The 25,000-nt window shown below is 42.5% G+C and overlaps 1 protein-coding gene across 2 annotated transcripts; it reads left to right on the top strand.

Moving 5' to 3' along the window:
• Nucleotides 1-2,493: 2,493 nt before the first annotated feature.
• traf7 (TNF receptor-associated factor 7) lies at nucleotides 2,494-20,920 on the top strand. 2 transcript variants are annotated; one of them, XM_085351285.1, is made up of 22 exons: nucleotides 2,494-2,565; nucleotides 5,759-5,933; nucleotides 6,109-6,160; nucleotides 6,265-6,353; nucleotides 6,547-6,663; nucleotides 6,810-6,902; nucleotides 7,460-7,493; nucleotides 7,591-7,813; nucleotides 7,921-8,055; nucleotides 8,224-8,319; nucleotides 8,413-8,534; nucleotides 12,453-12,526; nucleotides 12,661-12,709; nucleotides 12,968-13,095; nucleotides 13,270-13,352; nucleotides 13,453-13,492; nucleotides 13,620-13,736; nucleotides 14,767-14,889; nucleotides 17,480-17,599; nucleotides 17,865-17,996; nucleotides 18,908-19,027; nucleotides 19,233-20,920. In XM_085351285.1, the coding sequence occupies exons 2-22, from the start codon at nucleotides 5,820-5,822 to the stop codon at nucleotides 19,245-19,247; spliced, it is 2,076 nt and encodes a 691-aa protein (XP_085207411.1). In that variant the 5' UTR covers nucleotides 2,494-2,565; nucleotides 5,759-5,819; the 3' UTR covers nucleotides 19,248-20,920. The 2 variants fall into 2 exon arrangements, with proteins under 2 accessions (XP_085207411.1, XP_085207410.1); XM_085351284.1 differs by having other exon boundaries at nucleotides 6,262-6,353.
• Nucleotides 20,921-25,000: the final 4,080 nt, after the last annotated feature.

Below are 25,000 nucleotides of genomic sequence, written 5' to 3'. Positions count from 1 at the left end.
TTGGTGCTAAGGGGCCAAAGGTGTGCTGAGAAAATATCCGTCAAACCATTACACCACAATAACCACAATAGTTTCATTTATTTTGAACATGTAAAACAATATGCAGACAGTCATTTAGGAAAAATAGAACAAAAACAATACGATAAAAAAAAAAGTTGAATACGAAGCGTATTGTCGCAAAATCGATCAATGTAGAGCAGTGTCACAAACCACGGAGGCCCCAGAAAGGTGCAATCAAACGTTGAGTTTATTAACAGCCCGGAGAAAACATCAACATATGTCTTGTCACCGAAATACATGTTGTGGACATTTATAAAGCAGTGGGGTACACGCCCCCCCATGGCGTCAATGACAGATTAAAATAGGTTCCAGACATTAGTCACCGTTAATCGTACATTTTTAATAGCTATAACAGACATAGAACTTCTCTTTTCTATAACACCTTCCATACAAGGTAATAAACTTCAAGCCCTCAGGGTCTCTGAGGCTAATTATTGACTCTGGTCATCTGTTACCAAGTAGAATAAAATATATTAAGACACCAAATGAGTTAAGGCCTCAGGCCAGACACATTCCTAGATTATATGTATTATATGTACTGTGAGCATGCATTGCAGTTATCCTTCTATGTTCTGGTTTCCCTCAGCATGGATCACCTGGACAGTCACGCCAGTGAAGCTTAAGACCCTTAATGACCCGAACATCAACTCAAAATAAGCACAGATATGCAATGTGTATAAAATACTTCTAACCGTACTTGTAATAAAAGTTAACATAATGGAAGGATCCTCAAATGGACATCTTCAATAAACAGCTGTAATGCAGTATCAATACTGTGAGAATTATTATTAGATGGGGCAGCACGGCGGCACGGTGGTTAGCACTGTTGCTGCACAGCAAGAAGGTCCTGAGTTCAATTCCACCATCAGGCCGGGGTCTTTCTGTGTGGAGTTTGCATGTTCTCCCCGTGTTTGCGTGGGTTCCCTCCGGGTACTCCGGCTTCCTCCCACCGTCCAAAGACATGCAGCTTGTGGGGATAGGTTAATTGGATAATCCAAATTGCCACTAGGTGTGAATGTGAGTATGAATGGTTGTCTGTCTCTGTGTGTTAGCCCTGCGACAGACTGGCGACCTGTCCAGGGTGTACCCTGCCTCTCGCCCTATGACAGCTGGGATTGGCTCCAGCACCCCCCGCGACCCTGAAAAGGATAAGCGGTAGCGAATGGATGGATGGATGGATATTATTAGATGGAATAATGCTGTAAAGAATGTTATTAATGCAATTATAATGATGCAGATTATATGGCAGCAATAAAAGAATTTCTGTATCTTCACAGTATCTTGACATTTGCTTATTTCGTTTACATATCTGAAACAGAGTGGCAGAAAGTGCAAACTTATTTAAACCTCTTCTCCATAAATTATCAATTATTATTTATCCATCCATTCTCTTCCGCTCATCCTTTTCAGGGTCGCAGAACTCAGGGAGCTGGAACCTATCCCAGCTTTCTCAGGGCGAGAGGCATGCTAACACATAGACACAGCCATTCGCACACACATTCACACCTATGGGCAATTTTCAGTTTCCAGTTAACCTATCCCCACTAACTCTATTTAACTGGACTGTGGGAGGAAGCCAGAGTACCCAGAGAGAACCCAGGCAAACACAGAAAAACTCCAGCCTGATGGTGGAATTGAATGTTCTTGATGTGAGGCAACATTGCACACCACAATGCCACCATGCTGCCCTTCCTTATTTATATAAACCTGAATTACAAGAATAAATATACTTCTAGTTACACATAATTTCTACACAATATATGAAATACAAAACATTGTCATAGTTACTGGGAGAAACTATATTCTGATGCCATAAGGTTCCTTTTTATAACGCCCGGTGTTATTCATATTATTGTCTAATATTGTCCAGTTCTGTGTCATTAAACGTGTGTATGTGTTTTTTTCTTTCAGTCCGGTTTATTAATCTGATTCTTTCTATCATAAACTGTAAACACTCGAAGATGCTGGCTGATATAATTTATCAGTAGTAGTAGTATTTCCGTGTCATTTGGGAATAAGTTGTCTATGAGAGTGGCGCAATATGATGGAAATAAGCTCATGTGTTCCAAATGTCGCCATTTCCCGAGAAATCACAGCATTTGTAACATTATTTTACACTTCAACACCTCTCCGCATCGGACCACCATCCACGTGCCCTGCACGTATAACGTGATGGTGGCCGCTCCGTGTCCGTGTCGGTCAGGAACCAATACGGAGGCTGAACTCGTCAGACTGTGGATTTACTTGGGAATAACGCACTTCCCAGTTGGTTTGCGGAATTTTACTGACAGCATCAAGTCCAATGGCAGGTCCGCGAGGTGCATTGTGGGTGGTATAGTCTAACAGCGGAGAAAAATATACTGATGAAGAGAACGCGTTACGAGTTCGACTACATGTCCCAGAACACACTGCGGTATCTTGAGCTGTGTGTATGTGAGGCAAAGAGGAAGATTTCAGAATTCGTCTAGAAAATTGTAGCTGCGCTGTTGTTAAACAGATATAATGGTAAGTGTGCAAAACTAAGCCAAAACGACTTTTTTGTAATCATGTTCTTGCTGAATACAAAATAAAGCGGATTATTCGACCGCTGTTTTTAGTTTTTCCTGCCACAGACTGTTAGTCGCAGTGATTGCTAATGAAAATGTAACATAAGCTAAGTTAAGCTAGCAAAGAAGATACTTAAGGTTAGCAATTGTCGCAGTTTACATGGTTGTTGACAACATGACTGCAGGCAGACACGGTTGTAGACCGCTTTCTTTTATAGTAGGAAACTCGCGCCCTACGCCTATTCGCTTATATATTCCGCGTTTAAGCATTTAGCCAGCTAGCTGTCTTTAACTTTGTTCCGTTGTGTGTGTGTGTGTGTGTGTGTGTGTGTTCGTGTTCCGCCCCCCTTTTTTTACGGGAATCTCCGGGCTTATGACAGCGAGTACAGCTCCGGAATAGGTTCACTGGCAGACTGTGCAGCCCACGGACCGCATACCTTTCCGTTTGCATCATTAGCTAGTTGTCCGGGTCACTGGTTTTTTTGGCTGTCTCGCCCCCCCTCTCCCCATTGTGCTTGTTTTGCTCCCTCTCTATGTCTCCCTCACTCCTCCCCTTGGTTTGACGGTTTGCAGATGTTGAGCACAGTTTCACAAGTTTAGCACACGAATAAGTTGGACTCGGTGTATATCTTTGGAGGAGCACTACTTTTAACAAGGTAGAAGGATTAGAGATATGCTATTGTTTGCTAACTATCTGCATGTGTACTTTCTATCAATATGTACATATACACAGTGTATATGTGTGTTTGTGTGTGAATGAGCACTCTTGCGAGGCAAACATCCGAGATGAATCTACAATTTGTAGAATTTTGAACTTCCTCTGCTGATCTGCTGCTGGCTGATGCAGCTTTACTCTCCCAGTTAAAAGACTTAGAATTATTTCACTTTGTCAATAAACACGACCTATTATGTTTTACCTTATTTTTTTCTGTCTTAATATGTAAGACAGACAGCAAATAGAAAAAGTTGCATTTCCTTCGAAAATGCTGTGTGAATGCCGTGTAGTAGAATCTGAAAACAGCAGAAGAAGGAGAACTATCTGCAAACACTGTGCAGAAGCTGAAGTCTTTGCTGAAAACTGCATTATTTGAAAGGGTACAGTGAACAGTGTCAAGAAAGTGGAGTGTGTGCAAGCGTTGAAGACGTGCGGCAACATCCACAGGTAGGATTGAACCTTGACCACCGGGTCTCACAGTGCCTCACGGCATTCGCACAATGATAGCAAGAGTGGAAGGGAAGGTTTACAACATGGTAGAGCAACTGCTGTGAAGGCTGGTTTGATAAAAGATAAAAGACAGTCTGGGCTGAAGGTGGCAGAAATGAAGATGTTAGGATTTTTATTGAGAGTGAGCAGGATGGACAGGATTAGAAATGAGTGTATCAGAGTGGCAGCTTAGGTTAGCAATTTGGAGATTAAGTTAGCCTTGCCTTACTGAGATGACAAAACAAATTTCCCACGTGTGGGACTAATAAAGGTTATCTTATCTTATCTTATCTTATGGTTTGGACATGTGAAGAGGAGGGATACTGGATATATTGGGGAAATGATCATCAAGATTGAGCTGCCAGTTGGAAGCATAACAAGGAGTTCAGAGCAGGTTCATGGATGTCACGAGAAGGACATGGAGAGGGTTGATGTGACAGGGTTGGCTGTGGCTCAGGCGGTAGAGCAGATCAGCTTGGTAGGTTGGTGGTTCGATTCCTGGCTTCCCCACTCTGCATGCCAAATATCCTTGGGCAAGATTGCCCTCCGATGCGTTCATCGGAGTGTGAATGTGTGTGAATATTTATTAGTTGCACTTGTGTTTGGAAGTGCTTGTATGAGTGGGTGTGATTAGGTAAATGAGGCATGAGCACTTTGAGCACTCCGGGAGAGTAGAAAAGTGCTATATAAGAATCAGTCCATTTACAGAGGAGGTTGCAATGGATAGGGTGAGCTGGCTGTGGCCAAAAGAAGAAGATATAAATAATTACAAAATTGGATGCTCCTATGAAATAAAGATGGGATATATGCAAGAAATCCTTGGGAAACTAAAGCTCCAGCTTCAGTTTTTTCTGCTCTTGGCTCTGTATTATGTCATTGGAGCAAATTTCCTAATATGGTCATCTCAGCCACAAAGCACAGTCAGCAGAAAGGTGTGTCAAACGGAGGGGGGGAAATGAGCATAAGTCCACTTCAAGCTGACATCTACTTTTTTTAATGGTCTGAAAATCAGTCTTCAGATGTCTTCTTTTGCCTGACCAACAGTCCAAAAACTACAAACATTTAATGCACTGACTCAGAACATGTTCTGTTTAGGCATTAGACAAATCAAAACAGTCTGAATTTCTTAATTTGTTGTCAGTTCAGTAACTAAATAATAATATTTCTCATTCTCAGTAGTCCATGTTGTTACTTCAGTTCTGAACCGTCCCAAAACTGAAAAGCTTTCTTGTAAAGCAGCACGAGGCCACGGTTTGTTCACAGAAAGACAGGAAATCCTGTAATGACATTAAAAAAAATCACATTACTTTCTATCCTCTCAGATCAGCTGGGCCTCAGATTTCAGTCTGGGGGTACCTGAGGAGTTTTTTGTGTGTATATTTGTGAATGAGACAAACTACACAGTACTAGCAGAGAGGAAACAGAACTTTTTTTGTTTTTAATTTAACAAATTAATTAACGAATGACTGAACTTTGAACTTCCTGTTATTGCTGGATTTGTGCTCTGGGTTTTCTGGATAGTCGGATTCAACAGACTAAAACATAAAACTTCTTCATAAACGTCATCTTTTCTGTGAATTGAAATAATTATGTTTGATTGTGTTGTTGTGCTTGAGGCCAGTAAAGTAGGTCAAACGTCGCCTTAACAACAGTAACTCCACTGTGTCGTTTCTTTTTCACTGCGTTGCCTCTCGTGTAGATTAAAGCTGTGCTGCAGCTTCTGGCAGTTGCTGACATCCCTCGAGCCAACTGTGGGCATGTGGCTTTTATTTTTAATTTTTGTTCTGTGTTAAAACATAACTCTAACTTAAAGCAAGCATTACGTGCTTAAGCTCTTTTTACTCGGACTTCTGTAGTTCTGGTCGGAGGGAAATAACCATACCAACTGATATCGTTTTTACAGTATGTGTCACGCTAATACCCTCCTTGTCCTTTTACCTCTTCCTAGGCCTAGCAGTCCAGCTACCTGATAGTCTTTCCTCACATATTCTGAGTGTGTGCTTTGGGTTATGAGCAGTGGTAAGACTCCTCGTTACAACCGATACTCCGGAGGAGCAGCGATAGCTAGCACAGCAACCATCCCCAGCAGCCCCTCCAGCCCCTCAGCAGACTCTGGCAACGGGGTGAGAGACACTTGCAGAAATTTGAATCATGTAGCAGGATTAGTATTCATTGTACACTATTGCTCATTGTACTCGTGATCTGCAATGTATTCCCATCACAGCTTTTGTTTTATTTTAAAATAAACGGAAACTTTGACTCTGAGCTATTCCGTCTGTGCATCTTTCTTCACTGCAGAGCAGGATGGAGGCCTCGTTTGCTCCAACTTTCTCAGCTGCTGGAGCTAAAGGTGACACATAATTAACACACCACTGCGTGTTTGCTTGATGTCACTGAAGTTTTGTTTTACTGTAGTGTTCTTTCCTCTGAGTATTCCCCTTCTTTTTTCAGCAGAAGGCTCCAGCACTTACAAGCAGCACAGACGGACTCCTTCCTCCTCGAGCACTCTGACCTACTCCCCCCGTGATGACGACGATGGAATGGTAAGCACACATCAACTCAACATCCAGTTCATGATAACGTAGTCAAAGTGATCATTTATTGGACTAAAACATGAAATGTTTTCATGCTCTGCATCTTTTTCATATTTGCACGCATGAGGATTTGCTGTGATACCGTTAGTGTGGGATTTGTTTATGAACTCTTCTTCCTCGCTGCTTCTTTTCCCTTCCTCAGCCTCCCATCGGTACGCCTCGGAGGTCAGATTCGGCCATCTCAGTCCGATCTCTCCATTCCGAGTCCAACATGTCCTTGCGCTCCACTTTCTCTCTGCACGAAGAGGAGGAGGACACGGTATGGCAGCCGGCACTTATATTTACTCTACATATATGGAAGCAAATATAAACAGATGCCTTGCAGTACATTCAGAGATCTACACAGACACACAGAGCACAGTTTTGGAGTTGAGTGAATTAACACAAGTTTATGTTTGTGAGCAGGAGCCGCAGGTCTTTGCTGAGCAGCCTTCAGTCAAACTTTGCTGCCAGCTGTGTTGCAACGTCTTCAAGGACCCCGTCATCACCACGTGTGGGGTGAGTCTTCTTTTAACTTGTAATCTTTTTCTTTCTGTCCGTCTGCCTGTGCTTTGAAAGTTGTTCCTCTTTTTTTCCATAGTTTGTCCAACTGCTTGTAAAAACCTCCAACAAATTTCATCACAGTTGTGCTCGGTTTCCTAAAGGTTTGATTGTGACTCTGAAAAAGTGCTAAAACTGACATGCTGTTGATATCCAGCTGTCAAATAAATAAAATAGTGATGACAAAGGACTGCTTGAGAAAGGGGATCATACAGGGCACATCCAGTTACTGGATTTCTGACTAATGTGAATTGGAATGAAAATAGACCTGTTTGCCCTTTTTAATGACGTACTAAAAAAACAAACGCATTTCCACAATATTCTAGGTTATTCTAAATGCACTAGTAGAAGTGGCTGTAAATCCCTGGTGGCCAACAATTTCTGCTAGTGTTGCAGTAAATCAGAAAAGCTGCCACTCTTTGTTAGATGCATGTGTGACTGTCAGGGCTCACCAAATATCCAGATGTTTTAAAGCAAAGTAAAACTAAACTAACTCTAACTTCCTCTTTCTGCAGCACACTTTCTGCAGACGATGTGCCTTGACTTCAGGTAACCCTAAAAAATGTGTAACAGACATTTATTGCAGTACAATTTTGAAGTTTACTCGATTTTAACCCTACCTAATTAATATTTGTGCTCCTTGCAGATAAGTGCCCTGTGGATGCAGCTAAGTTAACGGTTGTGGTGAACAACATTGCAGTAGCCGAGCAGATTGGAGAGCTCTTCATCCACTGTAAATACGGCTGCAGGGCTGTAGGCAGCAGCGCGGCCGGCGCCACGGCCTCCAACACCTCAGTGGCCGGGAAACCTGGAGCCTACGAGGTGGACCCGCTGGGCTGCCCGTTCACAATCAAACTATCTACACGCAAGTAAGGAAACATTCCTGAAATCTAAAGTGAAACAAAGAGCTGTATGGTCTGTTTGTATCCTGTTAAAAAACATTTTCTGCTTTCATCGTCCCAACATCTGTTTGCAGAGAACATGAGGCCAGCTGTGACTACAGGCCCGTGCGATGCCCAAACAACCCCTCCTGCCCGCCGTTGCTCACCATGAACCTGGAGGCTCACCTCAAAGAATGCGAACACATCAAATGTCCACACTCCAAATATGGGTAATCCTAAAACAGCGCTTTGATGTCTTATTTTCACCTTTCTCCAGCATATTTTGTTCATTCTATGAAATTATTTCTTGCTTTTTCCATTGGCACTGTTACTTTACTGTATTCATATTTGCTCTGTTTTACTTGTCAGTAATCTGCATCTTGTCTCCTTGCCAACAGCTGCACATTCATAGGCAACCAGGACACATATGAAACACACCTGGAGGTCTGTAAATTTGAGGGCCTCAAGGAGTTTCTGCAGCAGACTGACGACAGGTGAGCTCAGATAAACAGACTTTTGTTGTGCTGAACCGTTTCTGTTAACCTCCCCATTGGTCCTAATGTGACGTCTGACTTTTGCCTGCTTAGATTCCATGAGATGCAGCTCACTCTGGCTCAGAAGGACCAAGACATCGCCTTCCTACGCTCCATGTTGGGGAAATTATCTGAGAAGTTGGATCAGCTAGAGAAAAACCTGGAGCTCAAATTTGGTGAGATGACAGAAAAGCAGAACTAAGAATCAGTTCTCTTTTTCTAACATTCAGCAACATCATTTGCATATTTATATGCTTGGAAGAAGATGTAGTTGAGCTTCAGTGAGCAGGTGGGCTGCTTGTATGTGGCTCAGTGATGCTGTATAGCTGTCAAGAAACAGGTGCTGTGGTACCTCAGGTATACAGCTTATATAAAGAATGTGTTTTAAATAGTTCACTTTGCCCAAGTATTCAGCAAAGCAGTGCATGTGAAAGACAAGTACAGACTCTCAGACTAATATCATGGATAGATCAGACATGTCTTCACACTTCAGCTTATTTGAGTATTCAGTATGTTATCAGCACAACATGTACTGAATACCAAGATGTGCGTTTTGTTGTTATCGACTCTAGGAGCCATCAAATTAGATTCAGTAAGAAGATATTGGCTCATACTTCCTCTGGATGTTTCACAGACTGAAGGGAAGTTCCGACTTAGTTAAGTTACTTAATAAGGCTTTAAGTGGAACTGTAGTTGTTGGTAAATAGTTTTATTTTGGTCAGGCCAGTTTCCAAAGTCGCATGGACCTGTTAGGATTATTTTTAGTTCTCCTTTTATTCTTGAGCTCTTCTTAGAGGAGCTTTGTTCAAAATAATTTGTATTCGTCTTATACCATACATGTGTGCAAAAATATTTATCACGATATATATTTGAAAATTTGCGATAACGATATAACTGACGATATAATTGATGCGAGACAAAATACAACTCCACAACATTACTAGCGCAAAAAACCCATCCATTTATTTTCACTTAAACAAGCAGCTGTTTTTTTTATGTGCATTAAAGCTTTATAAAAATGTAACAGTGCAAATGCAAATTCCTTGCTGAAAAGCAAGGCATTTCCAGTAGAAATGGGCTGACATATCCTGAGCATAACCATAATATCCACTGAAGTTAAAAAGAGGTGCTTTGCAACATTAAACTGCAGTGTGCCAAATAAAAAAGTCAAATATGTATTTCTCGGACCATAAGGTGCACGGGATTATAAGGCACATTAAGCGAAACAAAGCAGTCAGATAAATCAAACTTTATTCAACTCATTCTTCTTGCTTCCTCCACTTCTGTACCATCGAGTCATTAATGCTGTATTCTATCACAGCTGCTCTATTCCCATGTTGTTGCAGTATATTAATGACTAACCTCGTATTGTGGATGGATTATCTCAGTTGTTCTCCTGACTGAAGTTTGGTCCGTTTACAGCATCCTGCCATGCGATTGCATTTGTCTCTAACCATGAAGAACCTTCACGTTAACTTTCATCGAGGGGAAAAGTGTTAGTGTTCGTCCTCCAGCTTCACTGTGTTTATGCTAACACAGCTGTGTCGCTAGCGACCTGTAGCACATCATTATATCCGGTCATTAAGTGATGACGTGACGAATTCTACTTCCGGGTCTAAAGTAGTCTGCGTTTAATATGGCTTTTGTGTTGTTAACATGTTTAATGTTATGTATTTTCTTCTATTTGATCTCAAAAAGCTCCTAAAACAGTCAGTGATCACTGTTGACCTCCCTCGGCTTTTATTACCACTAATCATTTATTTAAGCTCAGTTTTTAAAACCTTAGGATGTAACTACAGCCCAGCCCATGCAGCAGTATATGAATGACTAACCTCGTATTGTGGATGGATTATCTCAGTTGTTCTCCTGGCTGAAGTTTGGTCCTTTTACAGCATCCTGCCATGTGATTACATTTGTTTCTGACCACCGAGAACACTCACGGTAACTTTTATCGAGTGGAAAAAAAGTTAGCTTGTTTATATTATGCTAACATAGCTGTGTCGCTAGCGGTCACGTAGCACATCATTATATACCAGCTAGCCCAACTTCAGTAACCCTACAAATGTCACTGCTGTTTAGTTTTCTGTCTTCATTTATGTTGGAAGTGATAACAGAGCTGTACGTTTGAATTTGTTTCCAAAACCCCGCAGTCAGGACATGCTATATTGTATTTAGATAGAAGCTAGCGAGCTAACTCCCTGCTAACTTCTAACTCCGTTAAATGTCATAAATTCCGTTTTCATGGATGCCTGGATGTTAAACTCAATTGTTACGCCTGGTAGAGCAGAACGCTGATCATTTTATTAAAGATGAAAGACTTTAGACAGTTTTTCAACTCTCAGTAATGCCACAGTGATCGTTTGATATATGGACCTGCAGCGGAGTTTAGACCCAGACACGGCTAGTGACGTCAGACTTAACGACTGGATACCAGCTAGCCCAACTTCAGTAACCCTGCAAATGTCACTGCTGTTTAGTTTCCTGTCTTCATTTATGTTGGAAGTGACAGCAGAGCTGTACGTTTGATTTTTTTCAGAATTTTCTCAGTCAGAACATGCTATATCATGCTTAGGTAACTAGTGAGCTAACTTCCGCTAGCTTCCTGCTAACTTCTTACACCGTTAAATGTAATGAATTCTGTTTTCATGGATGCCTGGATGTTAAACTTCATAGTTGCAACATTTTTACAAACTAATTCTGGTTCATCCATTTCACTCAACAATCTGCTTTCCTCCTTCTCATTCTCTGTTACCGCCGTGCTTTTTCGGCACTGCGCATGCGCGTTTTACCCAAATTCTATCGCGATGTTTCATTTTCTTATCGTTGCCTAACATTGTACCAGTATTACAGTGAACGGTATAATATGGCCCAGCCCTATGTGCAGCATCTTAGTTCATCCTCCGTCTGAAGCCGTCTTAGCTCGTCTCCCTATGATGTTTACTTTCTTTTGAATGGCTGCCAGTGGCGACTCATTGCACCATCATGGGTCTGTGTCCCCAACATGTTTGTATAAATATAAACATCCACCACTTGCAATGTATAACAGCAAACCATTAACGGCTGTAGTTACTTGCTGACAGAAGAAGTGCAGGTTTATCGGGTTTGTTTTTGGGCCGGAAAGGAAAGGGGGGTATGGGGAATGGAGATGATCTTGGATATGATGGAGTGTTATCCATGTGTGAGTTAAAATTGGAGCCTTTTAAGAATCTGCATCACGTGCATCTCCTTATGCGTGTTGTCTCTTAACTCTGTGTGGGTAGGGTTGAAGGCTACAGATTTAAAAACTACTAAATCAGTCGGCGTGCTGCTACAGGTAACTGCTCCTTCAGGAGCTAGTAGGAAACCCTCTCAAATGCTGCCTTATGCTATGCTCTGTAATGGAGAAACTATGTAAGAAAGTAGCACTTCATGATTTTCAAAATGCAGCACAGACTTAAAATAAAAAGAGACACATAACCTGGGTAATTAATATCCATCCATCCATCTTCTTCCGCTTTATCCGGGGCCGGGTCGCGGGGGCAGCAGCCTAAACAGAGAACCCCAGACCTCCCTCTCCCCAGCCACCTCCTCCAGCTTATCCGGGGAACACCAAGGCGTTCCCAGGCCAGCCGAGAGATATCTCTCCAGCTTGTCTTGGGTCTGCCCCGGGGCCTCCTCCCGGTGGAACACCTCACGCAGGGGGCATCCTTGTCAGATGCCCGAACCACCTCAACTGGCTCCTTTCAATGTGGAGGAGCAGCGGCTCTACTCTGAGCCCCTCCCGGATGGCCGAACTTCTCGCCCTATCTCTAAGGGAGAGGCCAGCCACCCTTCGAAGGAAGCTCATTTCTGCTGTTTGTATCCGCGATCTCATTCTTTCAGTCACTGCCCACAGCTCGTGGCCATAGGTGAGGGTAGGGACGTAGATCGACCGGTAAACTGAGAGCTTCGCTTTTACACTCAGCTCGCTCTTCACCACCACAGACCGGTGCAGCGTCCGCATCACTGCAGCCGCAGCACCAATCTGTAATGAATAATCATAGTAAACATTTAGTTGTGCTTTTTAAAGTTTTTCTCATCGTCTTAAAGACCTTGTGTGTCTGCGTGTGTTTCAGATGTGCTGGATGAGAACCAGAGCAAGCTCAGCGAAGACCTGATGGAGTTTCGTAGAGATGCCTCCATGCTTAACGTAAGTGTGTGTGTGTGTGTGTGTGTGTGTGTGTGTGTGTGTGTGTGTGTGTGTGTGTGTGTGTGTGTGTGTGAGTGAGTGAACTGGAGTTTATGTGACTAAGAAGCCTACAAATACTTACTTTGTCCCTCCAGGATGAGTTGTCCCACATCAACGCCAGGCTCAACATGGGAATCCTGGGCTGTAAGTGTCTGTTAGCCTTTACTCTTCTCCTCTCTGTGTAATCTGGGTGAAAATCTGTGAAAGCTTTAACCTGAAATTCAAATTGTAGCTCTGCCAGCTCTCAGGATTGCCCTCCTCCCCCCGCTCACGCTTTTCCATTTCCCTTTTCTTTATCCACCTTTCAGTTCTTAACCTCTTGTTTCAGTTATTTTCCTCGCACTGTGTTTCTCCAGTGAAAAATGCAAATCCACTCTATGCCGTCTTTCTGCCTGTGTGTAGCATACGACCCCCAGCAGATCTTCAAGTGTAAGGGGACATTTGTGGGCCACCAGGGTCCCGTCTGGTGTCTCTGTGTCTACTCCACTGGAGACCTGCTCTTCTCTGGCTCTTCTGATAAGACGATTAAGGTAATGGCTACACTCATTTCCCCGTTTTTGTATACGTGCTATTTTTGCCTCCTCACTCCTGTTTCCAAAGAGATTCAGACAACTTCCACATATAACCCTGTTTTGTAGAAAGTAGGAATTGTAGAGTTGTTGTTATGCACAGAAATACTAAGTGACGGCTTCTCTTCCTCTAAGGTGTGGGACACCTGCACCACCTACAAATGTCAGAAAACCCTGGAGGGTCATGATGGCATCGTGCTGGCTCTGTGTATCCAAGGGTAACATAATTCACACATGCACACATGTTGTAATCACTGGATCTCTATCAGCTGCAGGAATCTCAGGATGACTCAGTTGTATTTTTTTTCCTCCCCATAGTAACAGGCTATACAGTGGCTCTGCAGATTGCACCATCATTGTAAGTCTCTGCGTCCTCCCTCTTTTAGGACCAAGCTTATAAAATTTCACGATGGAATGTTTTCATACGTCGAGAAGCTCATTTATTTGCATCATGCATTTCCCCTCCAACTGTGCATCTTGCGTAGGTGTGGGACATTCAGACGCTCCAGAAAGTCAATACTATCCGTGCCCATGACAACCCCGTATGCACACTGGTCTCCTCCCACAACATGTTGTTCAGCGGCTCCCTCAAGGCCATCAAGGTACTGTTATGTGCAGCATATTTCACACAGTGTATGTTGGGGTATTTTATGTTTTTCAAATCTGTAGAAGTAGACGGATTTGCCCAAATCCTGCACAGCTGACATCTGCAAAGAATATGAAAATGTGAAAAATGAATAAACTTGGACTGTAGCCTTTAGTGACAGAGAAGAAGAGGATGCATTGGTGCTGTATGTCGGTGATGTCAGTGCTCCCACAAAAGGGACTTTCCCTACTTGAGGCTTTCCCTCCCCCCGCTCCAACCCCCTTCACTCAGCCTTTCTCAACATCAGTTCAGTGACAGATCACACTTGAATGTTTCCACCTCTGCTGTTTAAATTTCTGATTTCTTGTTTTTTTGTTTTTAAACATGTTTCAGGTCATCAGATGACTTTTAGCGTTAGAAAAAGTTGACCAGCGTAAATAAAAAATGCTGCTTTTAAAAGAAGATTTCATTTATTAAATTAAACACAGTTATATAAACTTCCTGGGACAATGTGAAAAAGTCTTTTCTCTTCTAAATGTCAGAACTGGTTGTGACAATCATGCGTTTCTGATATTTGTCTTCATATGACTGCGGAGGAATTTTGAGCCTCTCTTCTGTGCAGAGTGTTTCAGTTCAGCCACATTGGGGGGATTTCCAGCATGAACGCCTGTTTAAGGTCATGAAGCAGTTCAGTCTGATGTGATTTTAACTCTAAAACCTTCATTTTGGGGGGTTTGATATTTGTTTTGAGCCATTCAGAGATGGACTTGCTGCTGTGTTTCAAGTCCTTTTATCTGCCTCAGCTCAGCTGTTTGCGTGTGTGAGTGTGACAAACTAGCTTTTTGTGGTATGTTGATGAAGGTGAAGCTGAAAATGAGTCCAGTATTTAAAATGTCCATGTTTTACTCTAGTAAACAAATGTTTTACCAAACGTTTAATATTTTTTCACCATCTGGTATTTTTGTAATTTTATTGACTGTTCTCTTTGGATCCAGTACTTTTTTCCTCCTCTGTTAGTTCAGTGGATTTTCTTGTCGTGTGTGTAGGTTTGGGACATCGTGGGCACTGAGCTGAAGCTGAAGAAGGAGCTGACAGGACTCAATCACTGGGTTCGAGCGCTGGTGGCCTCCCAGAACCACCTGTACAGCGGCTCGTATCAGACCATCAAGGTAAGAAAGAGCAATGTTTACCTACTTATGTCCAATCATAACTCAGCAGCTATAAATGATTCAAACAAAATAAAAAAGCATCATGAGACTGCATATTTCCACTTTACGCACAAACTGAGTCCTTGGAGCCAGAAGGATTCCTGGATCTGGATTCCTTTGTGCTGTTATGTTAAACATCTCTAAGTTTTGTTTAAATTTGATGCGTACGAACACATTTATTCAACCTCCACACAATGTGAGGTTTATTTCACAGCTGCCCAAAACAGCAATGGTAATAAACAAAATCATTTTTTATTCCACCAGCAAAATTATTCTTTAATCAAAATGATGTTTTTAATGCTAAAATATAATTATTGTTGTTACCCATTAATTCACAAACAATTACACAGTCTTAACATGCTTTACTTTGTTTTGACTAAGACGCCAAATTCCAGTTATTTACTTGAACTCCTGAACAGAGAAAATAGTTTTTGATGTTGAACGTTGTGCCTGATTCATTTCTGACTGCTCGGAGAAGTCCAGTGTTTGTTTTTGTTTCTTTTATTCACGTTTTAGATGGACAGAACCTTACGAACATAAACTACAGGAATGATAATATTGTCAGCTCTCTGTCCTTTGCTTATTTGCAAAAAACAAAACAAACTGAAATGCACAAAGCAAGACGGGAAGAAAAGACAAATAAACCCAAAAGGAACAAAATCAGCTGGGAAACGACAACAAAGGGCAAAACACACAGGTGCCCAGGAACTAAAGACGACCTCGGCCACTGGCTGTATTAAACATTTTCTTTCTTTTACTGGCTGCAAAGAAAAAGAACAAACAACAACAAAAAATATTTGAGTAGGGTTTGGAAGCTGGTGGTCGATCATTTTGGAGCCAATGTGTAAAAATAAAAAAACATCCGGAGGAAGATGGACACGCAGAGCTGGACGAACAGCCAAACATACATTTCGGTTTTAATGCAGGCACTGCTGCTAGTGTGTTGGGCTAGGTCAGGGTCTCCAGCTTTGTGTTCTGTCATCTCTGGGTGTTGGTGGGAGTACTGAGCCCCCGTGTGCAGTTACAGCTGCATCCATGAGTGTATCCCCTCAGTTATGTTCTCAGCACTGACAAAGGTTTGTGCGTCGGCTTCATTCACTTCCTCACTGTTCAAAGTACTTGGAATGCCTGTGTGTGTGTGTGTGTGTGTGTGTGTGTCTGGGCTCGTTTCATGCTGTGTGTTTGTGTATGCTCACGTCTCACTGTCTTGCTGCAGTTGGCCACTAATGACTACCTCAGGGACATCGAAGGGAGAACAGAGAGCAAAGCGAGAGGGACTGGTTGTAGGAACGAAGGACAGTCTGTGGAAGAATGACGGCGCTCTGTTATGTGACGCCTGTGAGCGAGCAGCTGGTCTCTAGCCATCGCTTTAACTGGAGGAGCCATTTAGAGACGGTTTCCCGCAGAAACTGTTCTGACACATGTTGGCAGCATTCGGTGACGGTTAAGCTTTTAAATATTTTAGCAGCTTCATACATTTGACACAGACTGGATGCAAAGTCCCCAAAGGTCTGTTTGATCCCTGGATATAGTTTGTTTAATTGGAATCATTCGATGGTATTATTTTTGTGGGACAGTATGAAAAAAAGACCCTTTGTGTGGCATCACAATGTAAACACACTCTCCTTATTAACTGCAGGGGAATCGGTTCGACAAACTCAGTCCTGGCTCAGCTCTTTATGCTCACGTTGTATTTAATAAGTCCTAGAAGCACAACATTGAAGATATTTATGAGTCTGTAATGGGTAAATGTTTACTGTGACTCTGGAGCATTGAGGCAGATTCATGTTTTACGTTTCACAATAATTAGTTAAAGTGAGTCGACGTGGTGGGAAAGGCTGGGCTTGAAGTGACATTTCAGACTTGTTTTCTACAGTTCTCGTCACCTGTCCTCATGTTTTCACTGTATTTCTCTTCATTTTATTTGAGAGCTTTTGAAAACATCTAAATCTATAACAGGCAGGGGGGGCAATTGGCCTCTAATGGCATAAAGGCAGCATGTTTCCACAAGGGGGAGGAGTGGAGATCAAATCAGAGATGACGGGAGAATGAGTGCAATATTCAGCAGGTAGCCAGACACGTTTGAATCGGTGATCCTGTTTCCTGTTAGCCAGATGTTTGTAAAGAGATTATACAGCAGTGTTCTGTTAATGCTTAGTTAACTGTGCTCTAAGTTTAAATAGAGGATTGAGAAGACCTCCTGCATGTTCCTCTGCTCTCCTGTCAGCCCTGTTGTGCTGTACACTGTGACTCATTGACTACACAACAAATTTCATGTTTTTCATAACTTATGAATGATCAGATTCATCTATGAAATGCTGTGGTTACAGCTTCCTAAATGTTTTCAGTGCTGTGTTGTAATTGGCCAGTTAAACCGTGTGATTCAGTGGGGATGAGAATTGATGGCTTCCAGCTGCTGAGTAACTCACTTTTTCCACTGCTGATAACCGAGCGTGCGTGTCTGCGCGCTGTGTTCGTTCCCCTCGGGTCAAGGACGTTCCCTCGCGCTCCTTTTTTCTCCACTAAACTGCTTTCTGTCTGTGCGTGTCAGATTTGGGACATCCGCTCTCTGGAGTGTGTTCATGTCCTGCAGACCAGTGGGGGCAGCGTCTACTCCATTGCTGTCACCAACCACCACATCGTCTGCGGCACCTATGAAAACCTCATCCACGTAAGGCACAGTTTCATTTCCTCTGTCGTTCTTGGCAGTGGCTAAGCCCGTGTCACTGATCCCATTGGACGCACTGATCTCATAGTTGCAAAGGTTTTTCTGTGGATGTTCAGATTACAACCACAAAGCCTTAGCAAGTCTGTCTGACATGACCTGAAGCAGTCCAGCTGGGGAAATTGCTACAAAGCTGTTTTCTGTGTGTGTTTGTGATGATGATGCAGGAGGAAGGATGGTGGTAATGGTGATGTTTGTGTGTCCTCTCCAGGTGTGGGATATTGAGTCTAAAGAGCAGGTGCGGACCTTGACGGGTCACGTGGGGACAGTTTACGCTCTGGCCGTCATCTCCACCCCCGACCAGACCAAAGTGTTCAGCGCTTCCTATGACCGCTCCCTCAGGGTGAGTCCTGTGTGTGTGTGTGTGTGTGTGTGTGTGTGTGTGTGTGTGTCAAGCTGGATGCATTCCACTCAAATACATTTTAGTGCATGGTGTCATTACAGAATTACAGTAGTTTGACATCTTGTCACATATTTTCCTCCCACTCTCGTATCCGTTTGTTTAGCTTAAGTCAAAAAATGAAAGTGGACACAACCATCTTAACCCTGTGCTCAGCTGATGAGCGTCCCTGTCAGCGACGCCCCCTACATGATACAACAGCTGCCGCTCAGAAAAACACATTTTCGTCCCAAAGATGTTAATAACGATGTAATAAATATATACAAGGCTGTGATCGGGATGGGCGGAGCCTGAGTGAGTTCACATGAAAGGAAACGAGATTGCCTGGTGTGGAAACAGGATGTTGTAAAGGGTGACGGGCTGTGACGGACATGGTGGTGGTGGGATAGTTGTCAGTAGTTTCTAACTTGATTTTTATTAGGTGGTTAAAGGGACGTGACACGAGCACTGTGGTTTATCGTAGTGGAACTAGTTTCAGTGCTCTGAGCAGCTGAAAGTTTTGTTTCATATAACGAGCACACTTATCTTTGTAGGATGTGTGCAGATCATTGATTAACAGGATCAGATGAGATCACAGATGGTTGTAGACTTTTTATTTATTTTTAATCTGAGTCGTCTGTGGTCGGTTTAGTAGTGGGCGGGTGTTCTTGACACCACTGGCCCCCACACTCACCTGACCTAAATCCAACAGAGCATCTGTGGGACGTTCTGCTTTGGTCCGTCTGACGCTGTCAGGTTGCACCTCACTCAGCGCTGTCCCGGGAATTCCTGACGACACCATCCCATCATCTCATCCTACGAGTCACGCTGTGCAGGGCCAGACATGACAGCAGCGCTGCGTTTGTGTGTTGTAGGTGTGGAGCATGGACAACATGATCTGCACCCAGACTCTGCTGAGACACCAGGGCAGTGTAACAGCGCTCGCCGTTTCCAGAGGGCGCCTCTTCTCCGGAGCTGTCGACAGCACCGTCAAGGTACGACAGATCGCCCCCACCCTTAAATCTGAGCTCAACCCACCCGCTGCATCAGCGGTTCACCTTGTCACCTTTTTCTGCTTATACCAGCATCTTGTGCGTTTTCAAAACTAGATTATTAGAAATATTTCTTTTTTCATTCTGAAAGCCGATGTATCCCTGTGCGCGTCTCCTGTCTTACTGTGTCTTTTCCCGTCTCCCTCAGGTGTGGACTTGCTAAACGGTCCGTTGGCTCCACAGGCGTCCAGCTCACTTCACCTCCCGTTAACGTTTCCGCGCAGTTCCCGCCTCAGCACGCATTTCTTTGATTGTGATTTACACACTCCTTAGTGGCCTCATCCACCTGTGCATTACAGGGCACAGCGAGACAAAGCTGCCTTACGGTTGCACCACACTGGACTGACTGGACGCTGCACATTAACCCGAGGTGTGGAGAGGACTGCGGCTGTGCTTTTTTTCACACAGTCGACGGTGCTGCCGGCTTCCTGCAGACGAACTTCACCCATGATACCCAACACATACTGTTTAAAGGCTGGCTTCACTACCCTGGGTGGACCCCATGCAGATACCGTATGTTTATTACGTCATCGATGATTTAAGCTTGTATAAGTGAGCAAAAGGCGTTCTTCTGGGCAAAGGCCTTCATCCACGGCGTCACGACTCCGAATGTTTCATTTTAATCATTTTGACAAACCCTCTGCCTGGTTAGCAAACCGGGAGCACTCCACGTGTCAACCTCGTCCAGCAGCTGTTTGTCCAAAGTGCCAGCTAACATTCTCAAGAGTTTTAATCCTGTTTAAAAAAGAAAAAAGGTAAATTGATACTTAATTAAATATCAGTTTATTTCTGTTAAACAGTGAAATGTTTATAGCAGTGTGTGCAATAAAAATATATTTATGAATGATATAGTATTATGTACAGAATCAGAGCTGATAAATCACATCAACCAGATGTTGGGCTGACACCTGAGCCACATGTTGGTGTTTCAGGGCCACAGCAGCACTTTTGTTAGTCCAGCCTGCACATTTTTCCTTTTTTAAATGTCGACTTTTCTCCTCAAACTAGCTTCACTGATTTCTCAACGATGCACCTCGAGGTAAAAACTCAGCCGGGTAGTGCACACCATTCTGCTGCTTACACTCCGTTCACACTCCATCAGATAACTGATCTCAGAGTCCGCCTGAGTAGCTTCATAAATCAATTTCTAAGCAGTCCAAGATAAAAGCGTCTCCCTTTCAGCTGAAGCGTCACGTTGGTGGTCGCCCAGTCCAGTGTTGTGAAACCAGCCTTTCGAAAAACACTTTTTAACGCAGCAAAGACTTTTAAGAGAAAGATCTATAGATTTAGAGTTTTACATTTGTGCCATGATGGAGATGTATTGAGATGTATTGAGAGCAACTCGACGGTTGTAAAGTCGTGTAAGATAACAGAGAGGACGACTCACCCCGGCCTGCAGGGCGGAGCGAGAAGGACGACCTGCGTGCATGCACGTGCCTGTTATTGTCTATACATGAGTGTTTCAATGAGTGCCATATGTGTGGATGAAAAATAAGGAACAGCTGTAATGATGCCTTTTCCTCTCCTCTGTATGTCCCTCCCTCCTCTCTGACCACAGAGTAACACAAACAGTTGACTGCAGTTAACATTAACTCCCCGACGAAAAGGCGCCTGTGCTTTCCTAAATGATGTGTAAGGACCCATATTGGGTTGACAGTACAGCAGAAGGGTTGAAATATTCTTGTGATAGTCGGTGAGATTCAGAGACTAAATCCGAGTTTCACGGGTGTTTAATAGTTTGGCTGCAGCCTCGTGAGGGAGGCAGAGGAAGGGAAGAGAGGAAGCATCTTCACTGGTCACACTTTAAGTGATTTCTTGTATACTTGTAATCATGTAAGCCTAAGTTGATCGTTGATCAATAAAAGTGTTGTACACTTGGAGAAGCGTTCGTCTGATTTATTTGATGAAATAAAGCACCAAAGGACTTGAGGAGGAAATGATCGGAATCCTTTTGGAACGTAGCGTATCATCATATTTCATTCTGTTGCTAAATTAAATGAAAAACTTGGGTTTAATGTAAACTGCTGTTCTGTGTTTTGCGGCAACACTTTTTGTTAGAGTCGTAACTAGAGCAGGAAGGGAGACTGTGACCACGTATCAGATTGGGGTCATTTCTCGTTGGTCTAAGACCATGAGAGTGTTCACCAGCAGAGGTGTGATGTTGAGCAGGCTGCCTGTTTAGCTGTTTTCGCTGTAAAAGTGTCATAAAATCAGCCGTTTTTCAGGACTACTTCTTCCAACATGTGGTAGTTGCTTTTGCTTTACTGTCATCAGGGACTAACAACAGCAAAACACAAATGAAATTAAAACTTTTACAGTTTTTACTGAAAAAGGTCGAGAATGTACATGAATAAAAGATCTAGAATAGCCAATTTGAACTATGAACTGTAAAACTCACCGTGCTCTGCCTGTACAAGCCTTAAATTCCTGGTTTTTCATGTGTTGGAAGAGGGCCGGACAGTGTATGCTTGCAGATGGATGAGAAATTATATATGGAATATAAAAAAACATGCAATAAAACGCTAAAAACACAACAAAAATAAAAAATAATTTTCAAATACACAAGCAAAAGACCAAACAAGAAAAAATGTCATTTTTCTGTATAGCTCCATAGCACTCGCTATGGAGTCGCTGCTTACAGGAACTATCAGGATTTTTTTTTTAGATTGCACAAACTGTTCAAGAGTTACTATAGTTTCAAGAAATGTTGAGAAAACCTGTCGGGTTAGGGCATGTGCAGGTGTCCTGCTGATCCTTGATCCATCACAGCTGATTTAAATGGCTAAATTACCTCCTCAACAGGTCTCCAGAGGCCTGGTAATGAACTAATCATTTGATTCAGGTGTGTTGACCCAGGGTTTGTCTAAAACCTGCAGGACACCGGCCTCGAGGCCTGGGTTAGGGGATAAAGGGTGAGCTGGGATGGCACTCATACCTGTGTCTATAAAAGACTTATAAAAATTACAGTCCAACCTGCAATCGCTCTCAGGCAGACTAAGGTTATAATCGCTGTGTAATTTATAAACGTAGACGGACTTCACACATGTTGCAATCAGTCTGTGCTGGTGTGCACAACTCGTGTCGTCACTTTGCAGGAGGAGGCCTGAGTCAGCTGGTTGCCAACAGGTTGTATTCTGGTTATACTCCTCTACAGGGTTGCTGAGCATCTATTCGTTTTTGTAGTTAAATTGCTGTCATGCAACAACTACATCACAATTTGTGGAGGAATTTCTGGATTTCTATTTTAGATCTATGAGGCTCAAAGCAGACTCTCAATGCAAATAGTAAATGTGAATTTTTGCATATGCAGACAGCAACAGATTTAGATTTTTATCAATGAATCACAGACTGACTCCAACTTGTTGCTGTCTTGAGTCTCCTGGTCTTTGAAGCAACCATTTCAAAGGTATTAACATTTCAAATTTCACTGTCCAGTATTACGGTACTGTTATCTTTCAGAACGAGCGTGGATGTTCACCAGCCTTTACACGAGGTTGGATTACGGTTAGAGGCTGAATGGCTCATTACAATCAATCTTTTTTTAATATTTTTGAAACATTTGCTAATTTTATAAGGTCTCATGCGAATCATAAACAGCTACATTGTGCTCTGCAGAGACTCCTGTCACCAAGAAATAAAAATGCAAACAAAAGGAGGCTGTGAAGTTTGTACAGAACATTTATTTATTCAGAGCAGATGGCCATAAGATGCAGTCACTGCAAGCAAACCACTGTCCAGTCACTACAACACACACGCACTCCCACACACACAGATTTCACACAGTCAATAGCAGAGCAACACATGACACACTCTCTCAAGCATTCGCATACAGTCGCTGCAGAGCAGAGGAGACACCACTCGGGTGTCTGTTCAGATAAGCACAGGCGGAAAATCAAATAAAAACAGTTTGGCTTCATCTTTTGTTAAGAAGAACAAGGGATGAAAAGTACGTTTTCTCCACAGCTTATTTGACCATCTGTGTGTGGGTTTTTTCACCTTAGTAGCCTCACCCCAACGCCCAAGTACCAAAACACACTTCAGAATAATTCCTACGATATGAAGGATGACCAAAATGAGACCTAAGGAAGGATTGAAAAAGGCAAACCTTTATCTCTGATATGATGGCGGATGAAAAAGCGAAAGTGTCTCAGCTGTAAGCTGCACACAGTACAGCCAACCCTCAAAGGTCAGACCACCAGGCATCTGTCGGATGTCACCACAATGACATCTAGTTTGTAATAACAGAGGACAGTTTGGTACAAGATAAAAATAACTCAAGGGGAAAAAAATTAAATTTCATAGAAATATGCACCTACACATCTGGTGACAGCTGGCTCAATCACTTTCAGTAACAATTTACTTAACTAAGCTAAGGAAGATGTAAAAGAAATTGAGCCATTACTGTTTATGACAGGACTATTTGTTGTTGTCCATGTTTTGAGGGATATAGTGGGTTGGGGTAGCTTTTCACTCAAAGCTAGATCAGAAGATTGATACCACTCTCATGGCGTAGCTTAGCAGAACTACCTTCAGCTAACGGTTAGCATAATTAAGCAAACATCTTTTACACAGCGTACATTTGATGCAAAATATCACAAACTCTTAACAGGAATGAAATCTAACAGTCTTGCACAAGTTTAAAATTTCAATTATGTAATTAGAAAAAACGTAGACAACAAAAACGTTAACGATCATCGACCTGGAGATAGTTACACTCAGCATGAAACTACCTCCGGCTGGTTGTTAGCCGCGGTTAGCAAATTTCTTACACTAAAGTTTTAGCTGGAATGAAAACCAAAGAGTCTCGGGCAAAGTTGAACTTGAACTTATATCTCATTGTTCAGTTTATATGATTATCTTAATGAGTTCAAATTGAGCGGACAACATGTGAGACTGTGGTTTTCTGTTTAGCTTAGCTTAGCACTATGAATGTAAACTGTAAAAAAAGAACTACTCCTGCTATGTCAGAAGATAATTGTAGATATCACACATCGATTTTTGTACAAATGAAACAAATCAAATATTCCCTAGGAAGCTAGCTAGCTTTTCCAGAGAGTTTTCAGTCCTTTAATTTTAAGCAAACCTTAACTAACCAGCTGGTATCTGTGGCTTCACTCTGAAAGTGGCATTGATCCTCTCAGCTAACTGGGTAGAACCACGTTTATTTTCTAAAACTTTCTTAAACATTGTGATAATGTAAAACTTAACATGCTAACACAACAGATCCACAACATATTTCTTCACAAAAGCAGGAGAAGAAGCTAAAATGTAGGTATTTTTTTAAAACAGATTTTCTGTCATCCAAGCCAACTGCACACTGATTTCTGTGCCTGGTGTGGTGCCAGGGGCTTTTACAAAAGGGGTTGGGGGGGACCCATATCCTTGAAGTGATTGGTCTGTCTTTAGAATGATGCAGTGGTAGCGGAGCTTCCATGAGGGTGCTTCCTAGAGTGAAATGCCTCTCCTGGTTTTCAGAGAACCGGGGTTATGCTAGTAACTGAACGTTTCATTCAGTCGGCTGAGTTTATGGATTAAAAATCACAACTCTGTGGTGCTGGGGAGGGCAGCACGATTTTCATACCAAGATATCAAGTAAGATGGCAAACTGGAAAAAGAGAGTGATGCCCTTATATTATACATATCCATCTACTGTATTGAAGTCAGACCAAAATCACAAAGCAAGGCACATGTTTCAAAGAAAAACAAAGACATTTAAAACTATACAAAAGATAACAAAACGGAACAAGAATTGCTTATACTATACACATCGCCACACCAGGACACATGTACACATGTAGGCGCAGAAAAAAACAATACAAAATAATAGTAATAATATTAATAATAATAATAAAAGAACACTTCCTGGAAACATCCCAACATGTTATCCTACAATGGTTCATCAGCTCAGACCACTTA

The sequence above is a fragment of the Diplotaxodon limnothrissa genome, linkage group LG4 (assembly GCF_057381915.1).
Source record: "Diplotaxodon limnothrissa isolate DT_005_m linkage group LG4, D_limnothrissa_male_GT1.1, whole genome shotgun sequence".
NCBI classification, from domain to species: Eukaryota; Metazoa; Chordata; class Actinopteri; order Cichliformes; family Cichlidae; genus Diplotaxodon; species Diplotaxodon limnothrissa.
This window is presented reverse-complemented; position numbering and strand designations above follow the sequence as displayed.

Bases quoted from the DNA above. Each gene is read 5' to 3' on its own strand.
- traf7 (XM_085351284.1), top strand. From the start codon at position 5,820: ATGAGCAGTGGTAAGACTCCTCGTTACAACCGATACTCCGGAGGAGCA. The intron at 7,814-7,920 runs GTAAGGAAACAT...ATCTGTTTGCAG, and splicing joins ATCAAACTATCTACACGCAA to AGAACATGAGGCCAGCTGTG. The intron at 13,096-13,269 runs GTAATGGCTACA...TCTTCCTCTAAG, and splicing joins CTTCTGATAAGACGATTAAG to GTGTGGGACACCTGCACCAC.